The following is a 23,262-nucleotide window of genomic DNA, read 5'->3' on the forward strand; positions in this document are numbered from 1 at the left end:
TTCTGTCATTTTTCAGCTTCTTAAATGTGAATATTTTCAAGTGTTTCTGTCATTTTTCAGCTTCTTAAATGTGAATATTTTCATGTTTCTGTCATTTTTCAGCTTCTTAAATGTGAATATTTTCACCTTTCTGTCATTTTTCAGCTTCTTAAATGTGAATATTTTCACCTTTCTGTCATTTTTCAGCTTCTTAAATGTGAATATTTTCACCTTTCTGTCATTTTTCAGCTTCTTAAATGTGAATATTTTCACGTTTCTGTCATTTTTCAGCTTCTTAAATGTGAATATTTTCATGTTTCTGTCATTTTTCAGCTTCTTAAATGTGAATATTTTCACGTTTCTGTCATTTTTCAGCTTCTTAAATGTGAATATTTTCATGTTTCTGTCATTTTTCAGCTTCTTAAATGTGAATATTTTCACGTTTCTGTCATTTTTCTGCTTCTTAAATGTGAATATTTTCACGTTTCTGTCATTTTTCAGCTTCTTAAATGTGAATATTTTCATGTTTCTGTCATTTTTCAGCTTCTTAAATGTGAATATTTTCACGTTTGTCATTTTTCAGCTTCTTAAATGTGAATATTTTCACGTTTCTGTCATTTTTCAGCTTCTTAAATGTGAATATTTTCACGTTTCTTAAAAGTGAACAAACAGATCAATATTTTTCCACATTAATGAGAAAACAATCAGCTGATTGATGAACTAAGAACGAGTTGCATCAGTCATTGAATGAAAAGCTATTTTTTTCCTTCTTCTTTTTCCACGTTTCCTCAAACTTTCCGGGGTTTTTTTTCTCACATGAAAACTTTCATTCATTCACTCTTTTTTTTCCGTCTTCCTGACAAACCTGAGTCGCATTTAGAGCTCAACAAAAACAGCTAGAGGACTCAGTCATACATGGACTGTTTAAGTGTTTTAGATCAGACCAGGACCAGGACCAGGACTGACTGAGTTCTTGTGCCTTGGTCCTGATCTGGACTGGAGTTTCATTTGGTGTAAAACAGAATGAAAACCTTTACCTTCCTGAGCCGCTGGATCCTCAGTCTTCGTCTTCCCCCTCAGATCTCAGTCAGCGTCTCCTCCTCCTCCTCCTCCTCGTCTTCCTCCTCAGCACAGCGCGCTCCTTGTTCCGTCCTCCTCCTTCTCCACCAGCTCACACTACATCTTTATTCCCAGCTTGTTGAATTCAGGAGATCCGGCGTCTGAGAAAGACGACCAGCAGCCTCTGGTCCGGCCTCCTCTCTACCTGCTCCTCCTCCTCTTCTTCCGCCTCCTCCTCCTCCTCCTCTGTGCTTGGTCCAGCAGGACTGTCCCAGGGCATGGAGCCTCCTCTTTCTCCACCTGAGCTCTGGAGCAGCTTCACGATCTCAGGGTCAGCGTTGAAGGTGAAGATCTCCTCCGACTTCTTTTCTTCTTTGTCCAGTGCAGTGATTTAAGCCCAGGTTTCCTCCTCCTCCTCCTCCTCTTCCTCCTCGTCTTCCTCTTCCTCTTCTTCCTCCGTCCTGTGCTGCAGCATCAGCCTCTTTCTCTCTCTCTGCTCGGCTGGTGGACCAGCACTGCTGCTCAACACCTCCTCTCTCACTGTTAGCCCTCCTCCTCCTCCTCCTCCTCCTCACTTAGCTCCCTATCTCTCTGCAATGCAGCCAACAGTCTCTCTCTCAACAAGCCTGGGGACTGTTTGAGCAGAGACCCCCCACCTCCTCCTCCTCCTCCTCCTCCTCCTCCTGCTTCTGCATGTCTCAAAGCATCCTTTATGGCCTTATTTACCTTCACCCCTCCCTCTCTCGCTCTCCCTCCCTCCCTCCCTCCTCGTGGACGGAGCTGCAGACCAATCACAGCGCATCGTTGAGAATCGATGAGCGGCCGCTGAGACAAAGTCCAGCGCGGGTTTTCATTCACGCTCGTTACTTCAAAGTCACCGAGGGTGAATCGAAACCTTCGTTTATGAGCACGAACACCAGGGGGCGAGCATGAGGGCGAGCACGAGGACGACACGAACACCAGGGGGCGATGGCGAGCACGAACACCAGGGGGGGGGGGGCGAGGACGAGCAAGAACACCGGGGGGGGGCCAGGGCGAGCACGAACACCAGGGGGCGAGCATGAGGACGAGCACGAACACCGGGGGGCGAGGGCGAGCACGAACACCAGGGGGCGAGCATGAGGACGAGCACGAACATCAGGGGGGAGGGCGAGCACGAACACAAGGGGGCTTGGGCGAGCATGAAAACCAAGGGGCGAGGGCGAACACAAACACCAGGGGGGGAGGGCGAGCACGGGGGCAAGCATGAACACCAGGGGGCGAGCACGAACACCAGGGGGGAGGGCGAGCACAGGGGCAAGCACGAACACCAGGGGGCGAGGGCGAACACGAACACCAGGGGGGGAGGGCTAGCACGGGGGCAAGCACGAACACCAGGGGGCGAGGGCGAGCACGAACACCAGGGGGGGCGAGGATGAGCAAGAACACCAGGGGGGCGAGCATGAACACCAGGGGGCGAGCACTGTTGATGGCGAGCACAAACACCAGGGGGGCGAGCATGAACACCAGGGGGCGAGCATGAGGGCGAGCACGAACACCAGGGGGCAAGCATGAGGGCGAGCACGAACACCAGGGGGCAAGCATGAGGGCGAGCACGAACACCAGGGGGCAAGCATGAGGGCGAGCATGAACACCAGGGGGCGAGGACAAACACCAGGGGGCGAGGGCGAACACGAACACCAGGGGGGGAGGGCGAGCACGGGGGCAAGCACGAACACCAGGGGGGAAATCGACGTGAAATCTCTCACAGGCCGATTTCATCGGACTTCCCTCAGTGACACAAAGTGACCACAAGAGGCAGCAGCGGACCAGCTGTGGACTTTGGTGTGGGAGAGCGAGTCATCATTGTAGAAATCGTAGCATCTGAACTAAAAATTTGTCGTCTGCTCTCAAACTCCACAGAAAGAGAGAGCGCCGCCTACAGGCTGTTCGTGTCGCACACAGACTCAGATGGACGCCACCTCACCACGAGGTGTCACTAAATCATTTGTACTTCAAAATAAAAGAAGAGAGGGCGTGTTTGAAGCTTTAATTTGGAGTTTACGTTGTGGCGACGGAGGGGGCGGAGTCACGTTGACCACGCCTACGGCAGGACGACGATCTTCTTCTCCAGCTTCTGTCGGGGGAAGATGAAGCTCCTCGTGACGTGGTCGAGCTCCTCCAGAGCCAGCTGAGCGTGGAGCACCGCCACGTCGTCCGGGTCGGAGCGTACCACCCACTTCAGAGCCCGGTACAGGTCCAAGAGAACGTCGGCGAGCACCTGCAGAGACACAGAGGGGGCGCTGTTTCAAAAAGACTCCAGAGCCGAGCAACTCGTCCTTCTCCAAAAACATCACTTCACTCACCTTTTTAACCATCTTTAACATAAATATATAGTTTCAGAAGGAGTAAAAAGTTGAAATACGTTGTTTTGAGATAGTTTAACTGCAGAAATGTACATATTATAACTTTAACGCGTGGCTCCTCCCCCCGAACACCTGACTCGTCTCGTCTGTCCTCGTTCTCACGCCGTGTCGTTAACTCCAGCTGTTGCAGTAATGACAGAACTCGGCTGACTGTCGTCGTGGCGACGCTCAGAGGTCAGAGGTCAGAGGTCCACACACATTCACACACACACACACACACACAGGATGTGAAGACGCAGTGAAGACACTGTGAAGACACTTTGAAGACACTAAAGACAGAGTGAAGACAGAGTGAAGACACTGAAGACAGCGTGAAGACACTGAAGACAGAGTGAAGACACTGAAGACAGCGTGAAGACACTGAAGACACTGTGAAGACACTGAAGACACTGTGAAGACACTGAATACACTGTGAAGACAGAGTGAAGACACTGAAGACAGAGTGAAGACAGAGTGAAGACACTGAAGACACTGAAGACAGAGTGAAGACAGAGTGAAGACACTGAAGACAGAGTGAAGACAGAGTGAAGACACTGTGAAGACACTGTGAAGACACTGTGAAGACACTGAAGACACTGTGAAGACAGAGTGAAGACACTGAAGACAGAGTGAAGACACTGTGAAGACACTGAAGACACTGTGAAGACACTGAAAACACTGTGAAGACACTGTGAAGACACTGAAGACACTGTGAAGACGCCGCGAAGATGCAGTGTAATATAATACATATTTTTTTAATTACATTTAAACAGTAAAAGAGTTCATGTTTACATCAGTTCTATAACTTTAAAATGAAAATTTAACTCGGCTTTAACAGTGTGTGTGCGTGCGTGTGTGTGCGTGCGTGAGTGTGTGTGTGTACCTGGGTGGTTTTGTTGCTGAGGCCTCTCAGCAGCAGAGTGATAACATGGACAGCAGCTCTCCTCACCTCTGCCTCCTTCTCTGTCTTTATCACAGCAGTCAGACAAGAGCTCAGCTGCACACACACACACACACACACACACACACACACACACACACATGCACGCACACGCACACAATGAAGAACACTGTGACGACGGTTAAAACAAACACTAAAACAAAAAGTGACAAAGCAGAATAAATATTTAAAAAAATCTAAGCTAACATAAGAAAGTGTATTTTATTTTGAAACAATAACTGCTAAACAAAACCTAACATAAAAACGTGTATTTTATTTTGAAAAGAATCACTACTAAAAAGAAAGGGATAATAAAAATGTGTTTTATTTTGAAAGAATCACTACTAAAAAGGACAATAACACGAAATGTGTCCTTTATTTTGAAAGAATCACTACTAAAATGGGCAATAACACGAAATGTCTTTTATTCTGAAATAATAACTACTATAATGAAAGCCAACACAAAATGTGTATTTTATTTTTTTTAAATGAATCACTACTAAAATGAAAGCAAACATAAAAACGTGCATTTTATTTTGAAAGAATAACTACTAAAATGAAAGCTAACATAAAAACCTGTATTTTATTTTGAATCACTACCAAAATGAAAAATAACACAAAAATGTGTATTTTATTTTGAAAGAATCACTACTAAAATGAAAGATAACCTAAAAACGGGCATTTTATTTTGAAAATAACTACGAAAACGAAAGCCAACAGAAGACAGGTATTTTATTTTGAAATGACTAAAGACTAAAATGAAAGCAAACTTAAAAACTTATTTTATTTTGAAAGAATCACTACCAAAAGTTAACATAAAAACGTGTCTTTTATTTTGAAAGAATCACTACTAAAACGAAAGCTAATATAAAAAAATGTGTATTTTATTTTGAAAGAATCACTATAAATCAATATGCCGTGGTGACCTCACCTCTGGAGCCAGTGGACCCACAGCGTAGTCCAGTTTCTGACAGAGCTCGCCCAGGTTGGACAGACTGCTGGCCCGCACACTTTGGTCCACGTCCCGGGTTCCCTGCAGGAAAACAGCCACTAGGGGGCGGCCGAGGTGTGGCGCGAGTTCCCCTGGAGGACAGACGATGAAACATGAAAAATAACATACAAATGTGTACTTTATTTTGAAATGATCACGACTAAAATTAAAGATAACAAAAAATGTGTATTTTATTTTGAAAGAATGACTAGGAAAATGAAAGATAACACAAAATGTGTATTTTATTTTGAAAGAATCACTACCAAAATGAAAGCTCACATAAAAACGTGTATTTTATTTTGAAAGAATTACTACTAAAACGAAAGATAACGCAAAAGGTCTATTTTATTTTGAAAGAATAACTACTAAAATGAAAGATAGTGTAAAAAGGTGTATTTTATTTTGAAAGAATAACTACTAAAATGAAAGAACACATACGTTCTATTTTATTTTGAAGGAATAACAACTAAAATTAGGATAACAAAAATATGTATTTTGTTTTGAAAGAATAACTACTAAAATGAAAGATAACATAAATGTGTATTTTATTTTGAAATAATGACTACGAAAATGAAAGATAACATAAATGTGTATTTTATTTTGAAAAAATCACTACTAAAATGAAAGATAACATAAAAATGTGTATTTTATTTTGAAAGAATCACTACGAAAATGAAAGATAACACAAAATGTGTACTTGATTTTGAAATAATGACTACGAAAATGAAAGATAACATAAATGTGTATTTTATTTTGGAAGAATCACTACGAAAATGAAAGATAACATTAAGGTGTATTTTATTTTGGAAGAATCACTACGAAAATGAAAGATAACTGTAATGTGTATTTTGTTGTGAAAGAATAACTACTAAAATGTAAGATAACAAACATTTGTATTTTATTTTGAAAGAATCACTACGAAAATGAAAGACACCTGTAATGTGTATTTTGTTGTGAATGACTGCTACTAAAATTTAAGATAACATAAAAACATGTATTTTATTTTGAAAGAATAACTACTAAAAAAAAAGCCAACATAAGAACACAGACACACACACAGACACACACACACACACACAGTGAGTCTGTCTCTGACATAAGAAACTCACTCTCTCTCTCTTTAATCTGCCAGATTACCATCGCACCACTTTCCCCGGGACAATCCAGGGTTTATGTGTTTGTAACAGAGATCATCTCAGCTGCTGAGTCACTTTACACACATACACACACTGAATATCACTGTGTGTATGTGTGTGCATTTGTGTTGTTGGTTGTCATGTGTTTGTATGAGGAAGTTCACTCTCCCACACCAAAGTCACTCACTCTCCCACACCAAAGTCACTCGCTCTCCCACACCAATGTCACTCGCTCTCCCACACCAAAGTCACTCACTCTCCCACACCAAAGTCACTCACTCTCCCACACCAAAGTCACTCACTCTCCCACACTAAAGTCACTCACTCTCCCACACCAAAGTCACTCACTCTCCCACACCAAAGTCACTCACTCTCCCACACCAAAGTCACTCACTCTCCCACACCAGTCACTCACTCTCCCACACCAAAGTCACTCACTCTCACCAAAGTCACTCACTCTCCCACACCAAAGTCACTCACTCTCTCACACCAAAGTCACTCACTCTCCAAGACAGCTTCTTAAATGTGAATATTTTCATGTTTCTGTCATTTTTCAGCTTCTTAAATGTGAATATTTTCATGTTTCTGTCATTTTTCAGCTTCTTAAATGTGAATATTTTCGTGTTTCTGTCATTTTTCAGCTTCTTAAATGTGAATATTTTCATGTTTCTGTCATTTTTCAGCTTCTTAAATGTGAATATTTTCATGTTTCTGTCATTTTTCAGCTTCTTAAACGTGAATATTTTCACGTTTCTGTCATTTTTCAGCTTCTTAAACGTGAATATTTTCACGTTTCTGTCATTTTTCAGCTTCTTTAATGTGAATATTTTCATGTTTCTATGGTCCGTTTATAAAACAACAACAACCTTAAAACCTTTTTAAAAAGTTGTGTTTGTGGACAAAAAGAAGACATTTGAGCAGAGGTTTGACAAACACAGATCACTGACTCTTTAACGTTGAACATTAGCACATGAACAGCAGCTGATGCTCACCCATGGCCCTGCTCGCCCTCATCAGGACTTCACCCACTTTCAGGCGTGTCTCCAGAGATCGCTGCTGCTCAGACGTCTGCAGAGATGAACCGCGCTGAAAGTCTTTCAGGAGCCTCTGCAGGATCTTCTCAGGGAAGGAATCAGCCAGCGACGCCAGCCCTGAAACACAATTCACATGTACGTCTGCTACATGTGCGCTTTAATCACACTCAGTCAGTGAGATTCACAGTCACAGTTCACTTACCCTGGATGGCTGAGAGGTAAACAAAGGAGTCGTCGTGCTCCAGGTTTTCTAAGAAGAGCTAAAAAAAAAAAAGAAAAGAAATATGGGACAATATAAATGACATTTGATGAAAATGAACAGAAGCACATGGAATACATTGACATGAAATGACCTCAGTGAACAAAGGGAATAAAAGAAAACCCTCAGGTGAGACGAGAGGTCCTTGAAGAAATGGAAAGAAGAGAAAAATCAAGAAAGGAGGAGCAGGTAGAGGGAGAGCACACACACACACACACACACACACACACACACACACACACACACACACACACACACACACACACACACACACACACACACACAATGATGACAGAGAATAACACATGAGCTGTCGTCCTCTCTGACAACTCCCACCTTAACGAGTCCCTGGAGAAAAGCTCTGCCACCCCCCGTCCCTCAACAGACAACACACACACACAGACAGACAGACACACACACACACACACACAGTCCTCCCACACCAAAGTCCATAGAGAAAACCAGTGATTTTAGCTCACAGGGTCACAGGAGCTGCTGGTCCTCTGCTGCCTCGTGTGGTCACTTTGTGTCACTGAGTTAAGTCTAAAGTAAATAACCACTCACTCTAAAGTAAAAAACCACTCATTCTCCAACACCAAAGCCACTCACTCCCTCACACCAAAGTCACTCACTCTCCTTCACCAAAGTCACTCACTCTCTCACACCAAAGTCACTCACTCTCCCACACCAAAGTCACTCACTCTCACACCAAAGTCACTCACTCTCTCACACCAAAGTCACTCACTCTCCCACACCAGTCACTCTCGCACACCAAAGTCACTCACTCTCCAACACCAAAGTCACTCACTCTCTCACACCAAAGTCACTCACTCTCCCACACCAAAGTCACTCACTCTCCCACACCAAAGTCACTCACTCTCCCACACCAGTCACTCTCGCACACCAAAGTCACTCACTCTCTCACACCAAAGTCACTCACTCTCCCACACCAGTCACTCTCGCACACCAAAGTCACTCACTCTCCCACACCAAAGTCACTCTCTCACACCAAAGTCACTCACTCTCCCACACCAAAGTCACTCACTCTCCCACACCAGTCACTCTCGCACACCAAAGTCACTCTCCCACACCAAAGTCACTCGCTCTCCCACACCAAAGTCACGCACTCTCCCACACCAAAGTCACTCACTCTACCACACCAAAGTCACTCACTCTCCCACACCAAAGTCACTCACTCTCCCACACCAAACTCACTCACACCAAAGTCACTCACTCTCCCACACCAGTCACTCTCGCACACCAAAGTCACTCACTCTCTCACACCAAAGTCACTCACTCTCCCACACCAAAGTCACTCTCCCACACCAGTCACTCTCGCACACCAAAGTCACTCACTCTCTCACACCAAAGTCACTCACTCTCCCACACCAAAGTCACTCACTCTCCCACACCAAAGTCACTCACTCTCCCACACGAGGCACCAGAGGACCAGCAGCTCCTGTGTCCCTGTGAGCTAAAATCACTGATTTTCTTTATGGTCTTTGGTGTGTGAGAGTGAGTGGTTTACAAACATCAGTTTCCTGTTGTTAAAGTCTGTTTAACAGCGAAGATAAAGATGTCGTAAAGTTAATGTGGATTTTATGAGCTGAGTCTAAGATCACAGTTTCCATTGCACTCCTGCACATGATTGGCTGATTGTAATAAACAATAAAAAAGTGTGTCATGATTTATTTTTCACAGACTTATCATAAACAAAGCCGTCTGACCGTGAACACTTTATCCTGGAGGCGGACAGCTTCTGGGTGTTTACTCTGCACCATCTGGGTCAGGACCCTCAGGGCAAACGCTCTGGTTGGTACGTCTGGGTCACACGCCTCTAACATCCAATCAGAGATGGGTTTGGTAGAGGAGAGAGGGACGCTTGGCGAGTTCACGTCTGTGGCACCTGACCATGGACTCGTCTTCGACTTCCCTCCCTGGGTTTGCGGCTTGTGCTTCCCGAGGGTCTGCGTGGCAGCGTCGGCGTCTTCGGGCCTGTAAGCGCCGCGAGTGGCGACGACGGCGCCGAGGCCGGACGCCAGCTCCCGGACGGCGACCTCGGGGTGTTTCTCAGCCAGCGTCTGCAGCGGTGGCAGCAGCCTGGACATGCAGGTGTACTCCTCTGCACTGAGCTGGAACACGGACAAGGGTTGAGTCAAGCTCTCACCTGTTCACCGCACTAGTTGTTGAAGGATGTTTTTGCTGCTGCTGAGGTTAAAGTACCTGAGGTCCAGACAGCAGCGTGGCCACCAGGCCCATCCCCATGCTCAGGCTCTGGCTCTCCACTGGGTTCTCCAGACGCTGGTCGTTGACCTGATCCAGAGCCACACAGGCTCTCTGAACCAGAGACACGATAAAGTCCACAACCTGGACATAGAAACACAAGCACACGTACAATGACCTCAAAATAAAACAATATGAGGAAGTGTTTTCAGCGAACGCTCAGTCCTTATAAAGACTTTATAAAGACTTTCCTGTTTCTGTCATTTTTCAGCTTCTTAAATGTGAATATTTTCACGTTTCTGTCATTTTTCAGCTTCTTAAATGTGAATATTTTCACGTTTCTGTCATTTTTCAGCTTCTTAAATGTGAATGTTTTCACGTTTCTGTCATTTTTCAGCTTCTTAAATGTGAATATTTTCACGTTTCTGTCATTTTTCAGCTTCTTAAATGTGAATGTTTTCACGTTTCTGTCATTTTTCAGCTTCTTAAATGTAAATATTTTCACGTTTCTGTCATTTTTCAGCTTCTTAAATGTGAATATTTTCACGTTTTTGTCATTTTTCAGCTTCTTAAATGTGAATGTTTTCACGTTTCTGTCATTTTTCAGCTTCTTAAATGTGAATATTTTCACGTTTCTGTCATTTTTCAGCTTCTTAAATGTGAAACCAAGGGTAAGTGTCTAAAAATAAAACCACTATCTAACAGAAACAGGTTATCTTTGTGTGGCGCCGTGACTCGGCGAATGGAACGTCCCACAGGATCACAGAGGGATATTTTTAAATATAGCTGATTTGATTCCCAGAGGCCGAGTGAACACCGCTCATGAAATCTAGGTCAGTTTAAGTCTACGATATCTTAAGACACGTCTTCATCTTCACTGTGAGACAGACTTTAACAACAGGAAACTGAAGTTTATAAACCACTCACTCTCCCACACCAAAGCCCATCACAGCACAGAGGAGTTCACAGTGACACAAAGTGACCACAGTTTTGTAATCGATAGATGTAATCTGACATAGATTCTATGACATGAGTCTTTTTTTAAGTGGCTAGAATACACACAACCACACACTTTCAAAACCTGAACTCAAGACGGCAAACATCCGACCCGCTAAACGGCTGCTCGGCCTGTAGGGGGCGTCGTCCTGCTCACCTGCGTGGGTTTCCTCAGGAGCACGCTGTGCTGCACGGACTCCACCATCACAGCGAGCACCTGCAGCAACGCCAGCCGCTGGCCCCGCCTCTCGCCACGACTCAGCAGCTGCTGCTCCGCCTCCAAGAGCGTCATGGTCGACACGTCCAGTTCACGCTGGTCCTCCTCAGCTCGGTCTGCTGCAGCTGTCCAGGTGGTCAGCTCCTGAGGGAGGAAAGACTTTACAACTCACGTATGTGGACTTTACCTTGTTATTATTATTATTATTATAATACATACACTCATATATATATACACACATAGACACATATACACCTTTTCTCTTACTCTCTTTATTACTCATAACTACCAAATGACACCAGAAGAAGAAGAGTTATTATGGTCTGTATTTATGTAGAGCTTTTCAACCTTCCAGTTGAACGACAAATTCACCAATTCACTTACTCACTCATTCACACACACACACTCACTTATTCACACACAGACACACACACACACACAAACGATCACTTACTTATTCACACACACACACACACACACAAACCCTCACTTACTTATTCACACACACACACACACACTCACTTATTCACTCACACACACACACACACACACAGCTGATAGTGAATCTGGCTAATGGCGTGAACCAGGCTAATGACGCAAACCAGGCTAATGACGCAAACCAGGTTAATGACACGAACCAGGTTAATGACGCGAACCAGGTTAATGACGCGAACCAGGTTAATGACGCAAACCAGGTTAATGACGCAAACCAGGCTAATGAGGTGAACCAGGCTAATGACGTGAACCAGGCTAAAGACGTGAACCAGGTTAATGACGTGAACCAGGTTAATGACGCGAACCAGGCTAATGAGGTGAACCAGGCTAATGACGTGAACCAGGTTAATGACGCGAACCAGGCTAATGACGTGAACCAGGTTAATGACACGAACCAGGTTAATGACGCAAACCAGGTTAATGACGTGAACCAGGTTAATGACGCAAACCAGGTTAATGACGCAAACCAGGCTAATGACGCGAACCAGGCTAATGACGCAAACCAGGTTAATGACGCAAACCAGGCTTATGACGCGAACCAGGCTAATGACGCGAACCAGGCTAATGACGCGAACCAGGTTAATGACACGAACCAGGCTCATGGCGTAAACCAGGCTAATGACGTAAACTAGGCTAATGACGTAAACCAGGCTAATGACGTGAACCAGGCTAATGACGTGAACCAGGCTAATGGCGTAAACCAGGTTAATGGTGTAAACCAGGCTAATGGCGTGAACCAGGCTAATGACGTGAACCAGGCTAATGACGTTAGCCAGGCTAATGACGTTAGCCAGGCTAATGACGTGAACCAGGCTAATGACGTGAACCAGGCTAAAGACGTGAACCAGGCTAATGACGTGAACCAGGCTAATGACGTGAACCAGGCTAAAGACGTGAACCAGGCTAAAGACGTGAACCAGGCTAATGACGTGAACCAGGCTAATGACGTGAACCAGGCTAATGACGTGAACCAGGCCAATGACGTGAACCAGGCTAATGACGTGAACCAGGCTAAAGACGTGAACCAGGCTAATGACGTGAACCAAACTAATGGCATAAACCAGACTAATGATGTAAACCAGGCTAATGGCGTTGGTTTTTTTAACCCGTGTTAAACCCTGTGTGAACAGACCTGCAGCAGGTCCAAGAAGAAGTCTCCGGGCAGATCGGACTCTTTGAGCTGACTCAGCAGAGACATGAGACACTCCAGCCTCCACTGCTCCATGGACAGCTTCTCATACAGAGCTTCATCTTCATCATCATCATCACTGAGGGAGAGGAAGAGAGGCGTGAGGAGACGCCGAGGAGGAACTCAAAGGATTATCCAAACCTCAGCTTAACTTTCCACGATGACTCTATGATGTCATTCACCTGACTCCTCCCTCTGTGGCGTCAAGCCTGGCTCCTCCCTCGCTGCCTGGAGTGAAGCGGCAGTGGGCGGCGGCCCCGTTCTGCTGCCGCCGCAGACCCGAGAGCCGCTTCAGCGCCGACAGCGCCGCAGACGACGCGGTGCAGCTCAGGTACCACAACAAGATGTCCTGACAGGGGGCGCTGTGGAGCACAAAGGGAGCATCGTCATCGCTTCCACGGAACTAATGAATCAGCGTCTTCCAACAAAACACGGTTTTCACCGATGTCCTGCATATCTAACGCCTCGGCAGCACAGTTCACGCTATTTAAATTGTGGTTGTTTGAGTCAATAAATCTACGTCGGAGGTCTTTAAAAACACGTTCACGTCTTTATCTTCACTGTGAGACGGACTTTAACAACAGGAAACTGACGTTTGTAAACCACTCACTCTCCCACACCAAAGCCCATAGGGAAAAACAGTGATTTTAGCTCACAGGGACACAGGAGCTGCTGGTCCTCTGCTGCCTCGTGTGGTCACTTTGTGTCACTGAGTTTAGTCTAAAGTAAATATTTTCAAAGCTGAATTCACTAAAATCAGTCATTGTAAGTTAGTGATGGAGGCAGCAGTGGATCAACAACTCCTGTGAACTCCTGTGTGCTGTGATGTTAAAATCACTGGTTTACTCTATGGACTTTGGTGTGGGAGAGTGAGTGACTTTGGTGTGAGAGAGTGAGTGACTTTGGTGCGAGAGAGTGAGTGACTTTGGTGCGGGAGAGTGAGTGACTTTGGTGCAGGAAAGTGAGTGACTTTGGTGTGAGAGAGTGAGTGACTTTGGTGTGAGAGAGTGAGTGACTTTGGTGTGGGAGAGTGAGTGACTTTGGTGTGGGAGAGTGAGTGACTTTGGTGTGAGAGAGTGAGTGACTTTGGTGCGAGAGAGTGAGTGACTTTGGTGCGGGAGAGTGAGTGACTTTGGTGCAGGGAGAGTGTGACTTTGGTGTGGGAGGGTGAGTGACTTTGGTGTGGGAAAGTGAGTGACTTTGGTGTGAGAGAGTGAGTGACTTTGGTGTGAGAGAGTGAGTGACTTTGGTGTGGGAGAGTGAGTGACTTTGGTGTGGGAGAGTGAGTGACTTTGGTGTGGGAAAGTGAGTGACTTTGGTGTGAGAGAGTGAGTGACTTTGGTGTGAGAGAGTGAGTGACTTTGGTGTGGGAGTGGGAGTGACTTTGGTGTGGGAGAGTGAGTGACTTTGGTGTGGGAGAGTGAGTGACTTTGGTGTGGGAGAGTGAGTGACTTTGGTGTGGGAGAGTGAGTGACTTTGGTGTGGGAGAGTGAGTGACTTTGGTGTGGGAGAGTGAGTGACTTTGGTGTGGGAAAGTGAGTGACTTTGGTGTGGGAAAGTGAGTGACTTTGGTGTGAGAGAGTGAGTGACTTTGGTGTGAGAGAGTGAGTGACTTTGGTGTGGGAGGGTGAGTGACTTTGGTGTGGGAGGGTGAGTGACTTTGGTGTGGGAAAGTGAGTGACTTTGGTGTGAGAGAGTGAGTGACTTTGGTGTGGGAGAGTGAGTGACTTTCGTGTGAGAGAGTGAGTCACTTTGGTGTGAGAGAGTGAGTGACTTTGGTGTGGGAGAGTGAGTGACTTTGGTGTGGGAGAGTGAGTGACTTTGGTGTGGGAAGGTGAGTGACTTTGGTGTGGGAAAGTGAGTGACTTTGGTGTGAGAGAGTGAGTGACTTTGGTGTGAGAGAGTGAGTGACTTTGGTGTGGGAGGGTGAGTGACTTTGGTGTGGGAGGGTGAGTGACTTTGGTGTGGGAAAGTGAGTGACTTTGGTGTGAGAGAGTGAGTGACTTTGGTGTGGGAGAGTGAGTGACTTTCGTGTGAGAGAGTGAGTCACTTTGGTGTGAGAGAGTGAGGGACTTTGGTGTGGGAGAGTGAGTCACTTTGGTGTGGGAGAGTGAGTGGTTTACAAACTTCAGTTTCCTGTTGTTAAAGTCTGTCTCACAGTGAGATAAAGACATGTAGACTTGTTTCAATGTCGATTTTATTAAGCATAAAAGGCTCAAGTAAAGATATACTGAAGTTTGTAAACCACTCACTCTCCCACATCAAAGCCCATAGAGAAAACGAGTGATTTTAACTTGGGTTTAACACAAGGAAAAGTCCGTCTGACAGTGAAGATAAAGACGTGAACGTGTGACGTAGACTTTATCTGACAGAGATTTTGTCAGACGAGTCTACTGTTAAGAGGTTAACTTTAAGTTTAAGAACTTTCCAAAAAAAAAACCCGAACTATCCCTTTGTTGTCCTGAGATCCCAGTAGATGTCAGAGAGGACGTTACCGTAGGTGTGAGACGTTCTGCTTGGTGAAACAGAAGAGTGTGAAGACAACAGGGAGAACTTCCTCCAGAGCTTTGAGAAGAGGAGCTGATGGACTGTTTCCAACCACGCAGATCTGACACAGAACAACGCAATCATTTGTCTCAATACTTCATTTTCTCCTCACTTTCTGTTGGCTTTTATTTTGAAAACAGTTTTTCCCACTTCTGACACCACTGAGGACTATGTTGGAGGTATGTTCCACTTCTGCTCTCACACACATAATGAGGCTTAAAATTAAAGAAAAAAAAATTCAAATTGTGGACGACATAGTATAGTATGACGTTTTTGTCAAATTTTGGACCAAAAATTTTTGGTCAAATGTTTTTATTATTTTTGTCGACATAGTATAGTATAACGTTTTTGTCAAATTTTGGACCAAAAATTACAATAAAAAAAAAAAAAAACATCAAAAAACTTTTCCGGCCCCTTTTGCTCTGGGGCTCCACCTGCAGACATTTTATGGTACTGCACCCAGTAGTTCTTTATAGATGTCATGCATGAAGTAGATATTTGTAATTGTGTTGATTTATAAAGTGGAAATGCTGGTCCTCACTTTGTCTGCACTTTTACCCGGTCCTCAGTATGCAGCAAGTACAAGAATGTGTGTGTGTGTGTGTCCTCACCTTGTACGTGTCCTCCACACAGCGTGTCAGCTCACACTCGTCCACAGCAGCAGAGCGTTCACCTTCACCTGGAAAACACAGGCATACATTTAATCCTGTTAGTAATAAATCAACAACCTGGACTGTTGTCCATGGGATTATACGGAAGAGCATTAGGGCCACATGGAAAATAAAAAAATGGGAACAAAACAGAATGAATTCTGGGAATTAATTCAGAATTCTGACCAAGTTTTTTTTTTATCTCAGATTGACGTATTTCGGACTTCAGTCTCAGGATTCTTAGAAAAAATGTCAGAATTCAGTGAATAAAAAGTTGGAATTCTGAGATTAATGTCAGAATTAAAAGATACTTAAATCTCAGAATTCCAACTTTTTCCCCTCAGAATTCTGACCAATTTTTTTCACATAATTTTAACTTTATGCTCAGAATCCGACTTTAATCTCAGAATTCTAAATTTCTAATCTCAGAATTCTGAGTTTCTAATCTCAGAATCCGGAATTTCTGACAATCTCAGAATTCGGAATTTCTGACAATCTCAGAATTCGGAATTTCTGACAATCTCAGAATTCGGAATTTCTGACAATCTCAGAATTCGGAATTTCTGACAATCTCAGAATTCGGAATTTCTGACAATCTCAGAATTCTGAGTTTCTAATCTCACATTCTGACTTTAATCTCAGAATTCTGAGTTTCTAATCTCAGAATCCGACTTTAATATTAGAATTCTGATTTTGTAATCTCAGAATTCTGACTTTCTAGTCTGAGAATTATTTTTTCTTTCGTTTAAAACATGTTTTGGCCCTGATGCTCTTCCGTCACTTTTGTCCATGGAATGTTTTGTTGACGTATGAGTCAAAAATAAAGAGCTATTTAAAGCTCACACTTTCTTCTCATGACACCTAAAATAAAATAAAATAAAATAAATTCCTGACCGACCTGAGGGAGCGCTGCAGCGGTGGAGAGGTGCCAGCAGGGGGGCGAGCAGGTACTGCTGTGCAAAGCTGGGCTTCTCCTGCACCATGGACAGCGCCGCCCTGGTGGCCACCCGCTGAAACTGCTGAGCTGTGAGCTTGTCTTTGAGGTGCAGGAGGTCGAGGATCTACGCGACACAAAAATATCTAAAACACTCTTCTCACGCAGCAATTCAAGGACAATTGCACCTTTTTATACTTACATCTAGGACAGATTATTTCATCAGTGTCAGATTGACAGACTGTCGACTGAAGTTAAAATCTACTTATAATTCCAGATAATATTCCCAATGCACAATGTGGATAATGTGTCCTCACTAAGACATAAAAACAAATGTGTGTGTGTCTGACCTGAGGACACACTTGTCCATAGTAAGTGTCCACTGAGGCAGACTGTTGAGGACAGGCCACCAGGATCCTGGCCACACCGTCACACTTCCTCCAGTCTGACTCGCCCCCTACAGGACAAAGGCGGTATTACACTTTACTTTACAGACAAAGAAAAGTCCAATTCTTTAGAGACAAACGGGGAAGAGCAGGATATCACGTCATCATTTACAGTTTGAATTTCTGACTTTAATCTCAGAATTCTGAGAAAAATGTCAAATTCTGAGAAAAAAGTTGGAATTCTGAGATAAAAGTCAGAATTATGATATTTAAATCTCAGAATTCTGACTTTAATCACATAATTCTGATTTAAATCTCGGAATTACGACTTTTTCCCCTCAGAATTTCTTCACATAATTCTGACTTCATTCTCAGAATCTGACTTTAATCTCATAATTTTTCCCCTCAGAATTACAACTTTAATCTCAGAATTCTGAATTTCTGACAATCTCTGAATTATGAGTTTTGAATCTCAGAATCTGACTTTAATCTCCGAATACCGATTTTCTAATCTCATAATCTGACTTTAATCTTTCTAGTCTCAGAATTATGAGTTTCGAAACTCAGAATCCTATTTCCTAATCTCAGAATCTGACATTAATCTCGGAATACTGACTTTCTAATTTCAGAATTCTGACTTTCTAATCTCAGAATCATTTTTGGCCCTGATGCTCTTCTGTCCCTTTTGTCCATGGGATTATGTGGGCAGCATCATCATCATCATCATCATCATCATCCCATCCATACTTTAAAAACAGTGTTGTGGCTCTGACCACATACACACCTCCTCCTCCTGTCAGGACGGCCCTGACCACATACACACCTCCTCCTCCTCCTGTCAGGACAGCCCTGGCCACATACACACCTCCTCCTCCTCCTCCTGTCAGGACGGCCCTGACCACATACACACCTCCTCCTCCTCCTGTCAGGACAGCCCTGACCCCATACACACCTCCTCCTCCTCCTGTCAGGACAGCCCTGACCACATACACACCTCCTCCTCCTGTCAGGACAGCCCTGGCCACATACACACCTCCTCCTCCTCCTCCTGTCAGGACGGCCCTGACCACATACACACCTCCTCCTCCTGTCAGGACAGCCCTGACACCATACACACCTCCTCCTCCTCCTGTCAGGACAGCCCTGACCACATACACACCTCCTCCTCCTCCTGTCAGGACAGCCCTGACCCCATACACACCTCCTCCTCCTCCTGTCAGGACAGCCCTGACCCCATACACACCTCCTCCTCCTCCTGTCAGGACAGCCCTGACCACATACACACCTCCTCCTCCTGTCAGGACAGCCCTGGCCACATACACACCTCCTCCTCCTCCTCCTGTCAGGACAGCCCTGACCACATACACACCTCCTCTTCCTCCTCCTCCTGTCAGGATGGCCCTGACCACATACACACCTCTTCCTCCTCCTGTCAGGACAGCCCTGACCACATACACACCTCCTCCTCCTCCTGTCAGGACAGCCCTGACCACATACACACCTCCTCCTCCTCCTGTCAGGACGGCCCTGACAACATACACACCTCCACCTCCTACTCCTGTCAGGACGGCCCTGACCACATACACACCTCCTTCTCCTCCTCCTCCTGTCAGGAGGGCCCTGACCGCATACACACCTCCTCCTCCTCCTCCTGTCAGGACAGCCCTGACCACATACACACCTCCTCCTCCTCCTGTCAAGACGGCCCTGACCACATACACACCTCCACCTCCTCCTCCTGTCAGGACAGCTCTGACCACATACACACCTCCTCCTCCTCCTGTCAGGACAGCCCTGACCACATACACACCTCCTCCTCCTCCTGTCAGGACGGCCCTGACAACATACACACCTCCACCTCCTACTCCTGTCAGGACGGCCCTGACCACATACACACCTCCTTCTCCTCCTCCTCCTGTCAGGAGGGCCCTGACCACATACACACCTCCTCCTCCTCCTGTCAGGACAGCCCTGACCACATACACACCTCCTCCTCCTCCTGTCAAGACGGCCCTGACCACATACACACCTCCTTCTCCTCCTCCTCCTGTCAGGACGGCCCTGACCACATACACACCTCCTCCTCCTCCTCCTGTCAGGACGGCCCTGACCACATACACACCTCCTTCTTCTCCTCCTCCTCCTGTCAGGACGGCCCTGACCACAGCATGGACACCGTTTGGCTGCATCAGACGCTCAGACAGCAGCTGACCACACAGACGCCTCAGCCACGCTGGAGCTGCTGCTGCTGATGATGATCTGCTGCTGCTGCTGCTGCTGCTGCTGCTGCTGCTGCTGCTGCTGCTGCTGGGTCTGGGTCCACCTTGCAGGATCAGCAGCTCCTTGATGACGATTGGCTGGTAGACTCTCCCGAGGAGGCGTCTGAGTGACTTCCTGCAGGTCTGACGTTCGTCAGCGGTCAGATTCTGCTTCTACAGACGAGAGATTAAAAAAAAACAGAGATTTTGAATTAAAGACATTTTGGAATTATAAGCAGATTTGAAATTACAAGCAAATCTTGGAATTATAAATAGATTTTGTAATTATAAGCAAATTTTGTAATTATAAGCAGATTTTGAATTTATAATCAGATTTGGGAATTATAAGTAGATTTTGGGATTATAAGCAAATTTTGGATTTATAATCAGATTTTGGAACTGTAAGTAGATTTTGGAATTATAAGCAAATTTTGGAATTATAAGTAGATTTTGGGATTATAAATCGATTTTGGGATTATAAGCAAATTTTGGAATTATAAGCACATTTTGGAATTATAAGTAGATTTTGGGATAATAAGCAAACTTTGGAATTATAAGTAGATTTTGGGATTATAAGCAAATTTTGGAATTATAAGTAGATTTTGGGATAATAAGCAAACTTTGGAATTATAAGTAGATTTTGGGATTATAAGCAAATTTTGGAATTATAAGTAGATTTTGGGATTATAAGCAAATATTGGAATTATAAGTAGATTTTGGGATTATAAGCAAATTTTGGAATTATAATCAGATTTGAAATTACAAGCAGATCTTGGAATTATAAATAGATTTTGTAATTATAAGCAGATTTTGGAATTAAATACATTTTGGAATTATAAGTAGATTTTGGAATTATAAGTAGATTTTGGAATTATAAGCAGATTGTGGAAGCATAAGTAGGATTTTTAAGAGTTTTGAACTTAATAATAAAAAAACACCAGGTTCTATCACTGACGAGAAGCTAAAGGATTGTGGCGAGCGTCGCCGTGCAGAGGAAAAGCCTCGTCATACGAGCACACTTTAAAGACCTTGAAATATCCTGAAAGTGAGCGGCGGTGAAATAGTAGTCGTTTTATTTGACACGGGACTAACGTGTTTTTTTCCTGGTGTTAAAGGCTGTCGATTGCATTGATAATAAAGCAGTAGACGGCATTAGGACTTGTGGGATTGTTATTTCCGTGTTACCTCCTCTGTGGCGCGGTGCGGCTGGTAGCCGAGCTGGCACAGCGCCGCCATCACGTCCCCCAGATGCTGCGTGAACACCAAGGTGGCGAGAGACGACAGCTCTGCCACCTGCAGCAGGACACTGGTGGTGGTGAGGAGACGGCGCGTGGCCTCTGCAGATCCAGAACCACCGCGGACCAGTTTCTCCACCACGGCTGAAAACGCTGACCTGCGGCCCAGAGGTACGCCCACTCCAGGGGCCAAGTAAGGGCAGAGTCCCAGAGAGACGGCAAACTGAAGGGCAGTGCCCAGCGTCTTCTGCTGGCTGACGCTGAGAACGTCGGGGGGTAACGGTGGAGCCGCCTCAGCCGTGTGTTTGTTTCCCACGTGGTGAGCGTGGCTCTGATTAAAGAGCTCCAGTTCAACAGAAAGGTGTCGGGTCAGGGCGAGGAGCAGCAGGAGACACTCCTGGACAAAGCCCCACGTGGCGTCCTCCTCCGCGTCACTGGAAAACCACTGAGCCGCTGCCATGGCCTCCTCCCTGAGCCTCCTCACCTCCTCCAAGGCCCGGTCGCCCTGCAGCTGCTCCAGGAGAAGAGCTCTGTTGGCACAGAGCGCAGCCAGCAGAGCGTCCTGCTGTGAGGTCTGAACATCCTGCACACGTGACTCTGCAGAAAAACACACAACCAAGAGTAGACTGGTTATTTGTGACTCCTGTTGCCTTGGTAACCTTGTTAAGTCTATGTACATCAGTTTATTTTTCCTCAGCAGCAACCAGATACACATTTAAGAAGCTGAAAAATGACAGAAACGTGAAAATATTCACATTTAAGAAGCTGAAAAATGACAGAAACACGAAAATATTCACATTTATGAAGCTGAAAAATGACAGAAACATGAAAATATTCGCGTTTAAGAAGCTGAAAAATGACAGAAACATGAAAATATTCGCGTTTAAGAAGCTGAAAAATGACAGAAACATGAAAATATTCACATTTAAGAAGCTGAAAAATTACAGAAACATGAAAATATGCACGTTTAAGAAGCTGAAAAATGACAAAAACGTGAAAATATTCACATTTAAGAAACTGAAAAATGACTTTTTTACTTGAGCCTTTTATACTTAATTAAATCAACATTAAAACAAGTCTACGATATCTTAAAAACATGTCCACGTCTTTACCTCACTGTTAAACAGACTTTAACAACAGGAAACTGAAGTTTGTAAACCACTCACTCTCCCACACCAAAGTCCACAGAGAAAACCAGTGATTTTAGCTCACAGGGACACAGGAGCTGCTTGACCTCTGCTGCCTCGTGTGGTCACTTTGTGTCGCTGACGTACATCGGAACAAAGGATTTTAAAAGCTGAACTCACTCAAATCAGTCATTGTAAGTTAGTGATGGAGGCAGCAGTGGATCAACAACTCCTGTGTGCTGTGATGTTAAAATCACCGGTTTACTCTATGGACTTTGGTGTGGGAGAGTGAGTGGTTATATAAAGTGAGACAAACTTCGGCAGCAGGAAACATCTCCTTTCTTCTGTGCCCCAAATGTCTGGCACATAAGACAATAATGTACGAGTCGTGTATAAACGTAGGCTCGGTATATAAACAATGACCCGCGGACACTGACGTGAGTATTCGACGCTGTCCACTCACCGTGTCCGGGTCTCGTCAGGGTGTTTAAAGCAGATACGGCAGCGGAAGTCATGTCTTCATCACACCAAACACCAAACACGCGCTTTACAACTCTTCTTTTACAAAACACAGCGATAGTGAAACGTGACTGTCGTGTGTTTGGCTTCACCGACGTCCCAACATGGCGCCCTTAATATGCGTCACAGCGCATCGCCTTCGTGATTGGCTGAGGCGGCGTAAGACGACTTCCGGCGTTTATTCAAAATCAACTTTATTAACACAACGCGACAAGGGAGGGACACTGCTGAGAATTGGAGGGAAGTGAGCGACATTAAAGTGGTTTTTTCGTGCATTTTTAAAGTCAGGGATCGTCTGTACTTCACTAAAGATGAAGTTATATACTTTTACAGAGTAAAAGTGAGTGTCACGTTATTGAATTTTGAAAACCAGCCCAAACAAAAGGAGTTTTAAAATATGGGAAGCCATTTTGAGTCCTTGCCCATTTTCCCCTCCACTTAAAAGGTTGGGTATAAACGGCAATTAAGGTCTAAATTTAATGTTTAAGTGCAACAACTTAGCATATAGCAGCTGCAGTTTTAAGAATCAAAGGGGTTTTTGCAGCAGCAGGTTAATGTCATTTGGGTGGAGAGGTCAACGATAGCTGAAAGGTCGCAGACTCCTGGTCTATAGTGAATCAGTACACCAATTCAACAGTTTCCCAATAATTCCTCCATGAACTAATGTACCAGTTTGGTTTAGTAGCATGACAAAGTTAAATGAC

At 44.8% G+C, this 23,262-nt stretch overlaps 2 protein-coding genes across 2 annotated transcripts in view; both read right to left on the bottom strand.

Moving 5' to 3' along the window:
- The window catches only part of has3 (hyaluronan synthase 3), a gene marked incomplete at both ends in the record, with an annotated part of 8,591 nt that extends 5,792 nt beyond the window's left edge, over positions 1-2,799 (bottom strand). The window contains one exon of the mRNA XM_083894348.1: positions 2,200-2,799. Coding sequence (XP_083750474.1) covers positions 2,200-2,799 — 600 coding nt within the window. The remainder of the gene's footprint in view (positions 1-2,199) is intronic.
- A 284-nt stretch (positions 2,800-3,083) lies between these two features.
- On the bottom strand, positions 3,084-22,644 carry tango6 (transport and golgi organization 6 homolog). The gene is made up of 17 exons (XM_083893845.1): positions 22,503-22,644; positions 20,863-21,509; positions 19,542-19,851; positions 17,384-17,490; positions 16,998-17,160; positions 16,061-16,128; positions 15,398-15,510; positions 13,085-13,264; positions 12,846-12,981; positions 11,159-11,362; positions 10,006-10,149; positions 9,510-9,914; positions 7,726-7,783; positions 7,482-7,640; positions 5,294-5,445; positions 4,306-4,419; positions 3,084-3,298 (listed from the first exon to the last, which is right to left on the bottom strand). The coding sequence occupies exons 1-17, from the start codon at positions 22,552-22,554 to the stop codon at positions 3,122-3,124; spliced, it is 3,189 nt and encodes a 1,062-aa protein (XP_083749971.1). The 5' UTR covers positions 22,555-22,644; the 3' UTR covers positions 3,084-3,121.
- Positions 22,645-23,262: the final 618 nt, after the last annotated feature.

The sequence above is a fragment of the Microchirus variegatus genome, assembly GCF_963457635.1.
Source record: "Microchirus variegatus genome assembly, chromosome: 8".
Lineage (NCBI taxonomy): Eukaryota > Metazoa > Chordata > Actinopteri > Pleuronectiformes > Soleidae > Microchirus > Microchirus variegatus.

Bases quoted from the DNA above. Each gene is read 5' to 3' on its own strand.
- tango6 (XM_083893845.1), bottom strand. From the start codon at position 22,554: ATGACTTCCGCTGCCGTATCTGCTTTAAACACCCTGACGAGACCCGGA. The intron at 19,852-20,862 runs GTAACACGGAAA...TCTCGTCTGTAG, and splicing joins CGCACCGCGCCACAGAGGAG to AAGCAGAATCTGACCGCTGA. The intron at 7,641-7,725 runs GTAAGTGAACTG...ATTGTGTTTCAG, and splicing joins TTACCTCTCAGCCATCCAGG to GGCTGGCGTCGCTGGCTGAT.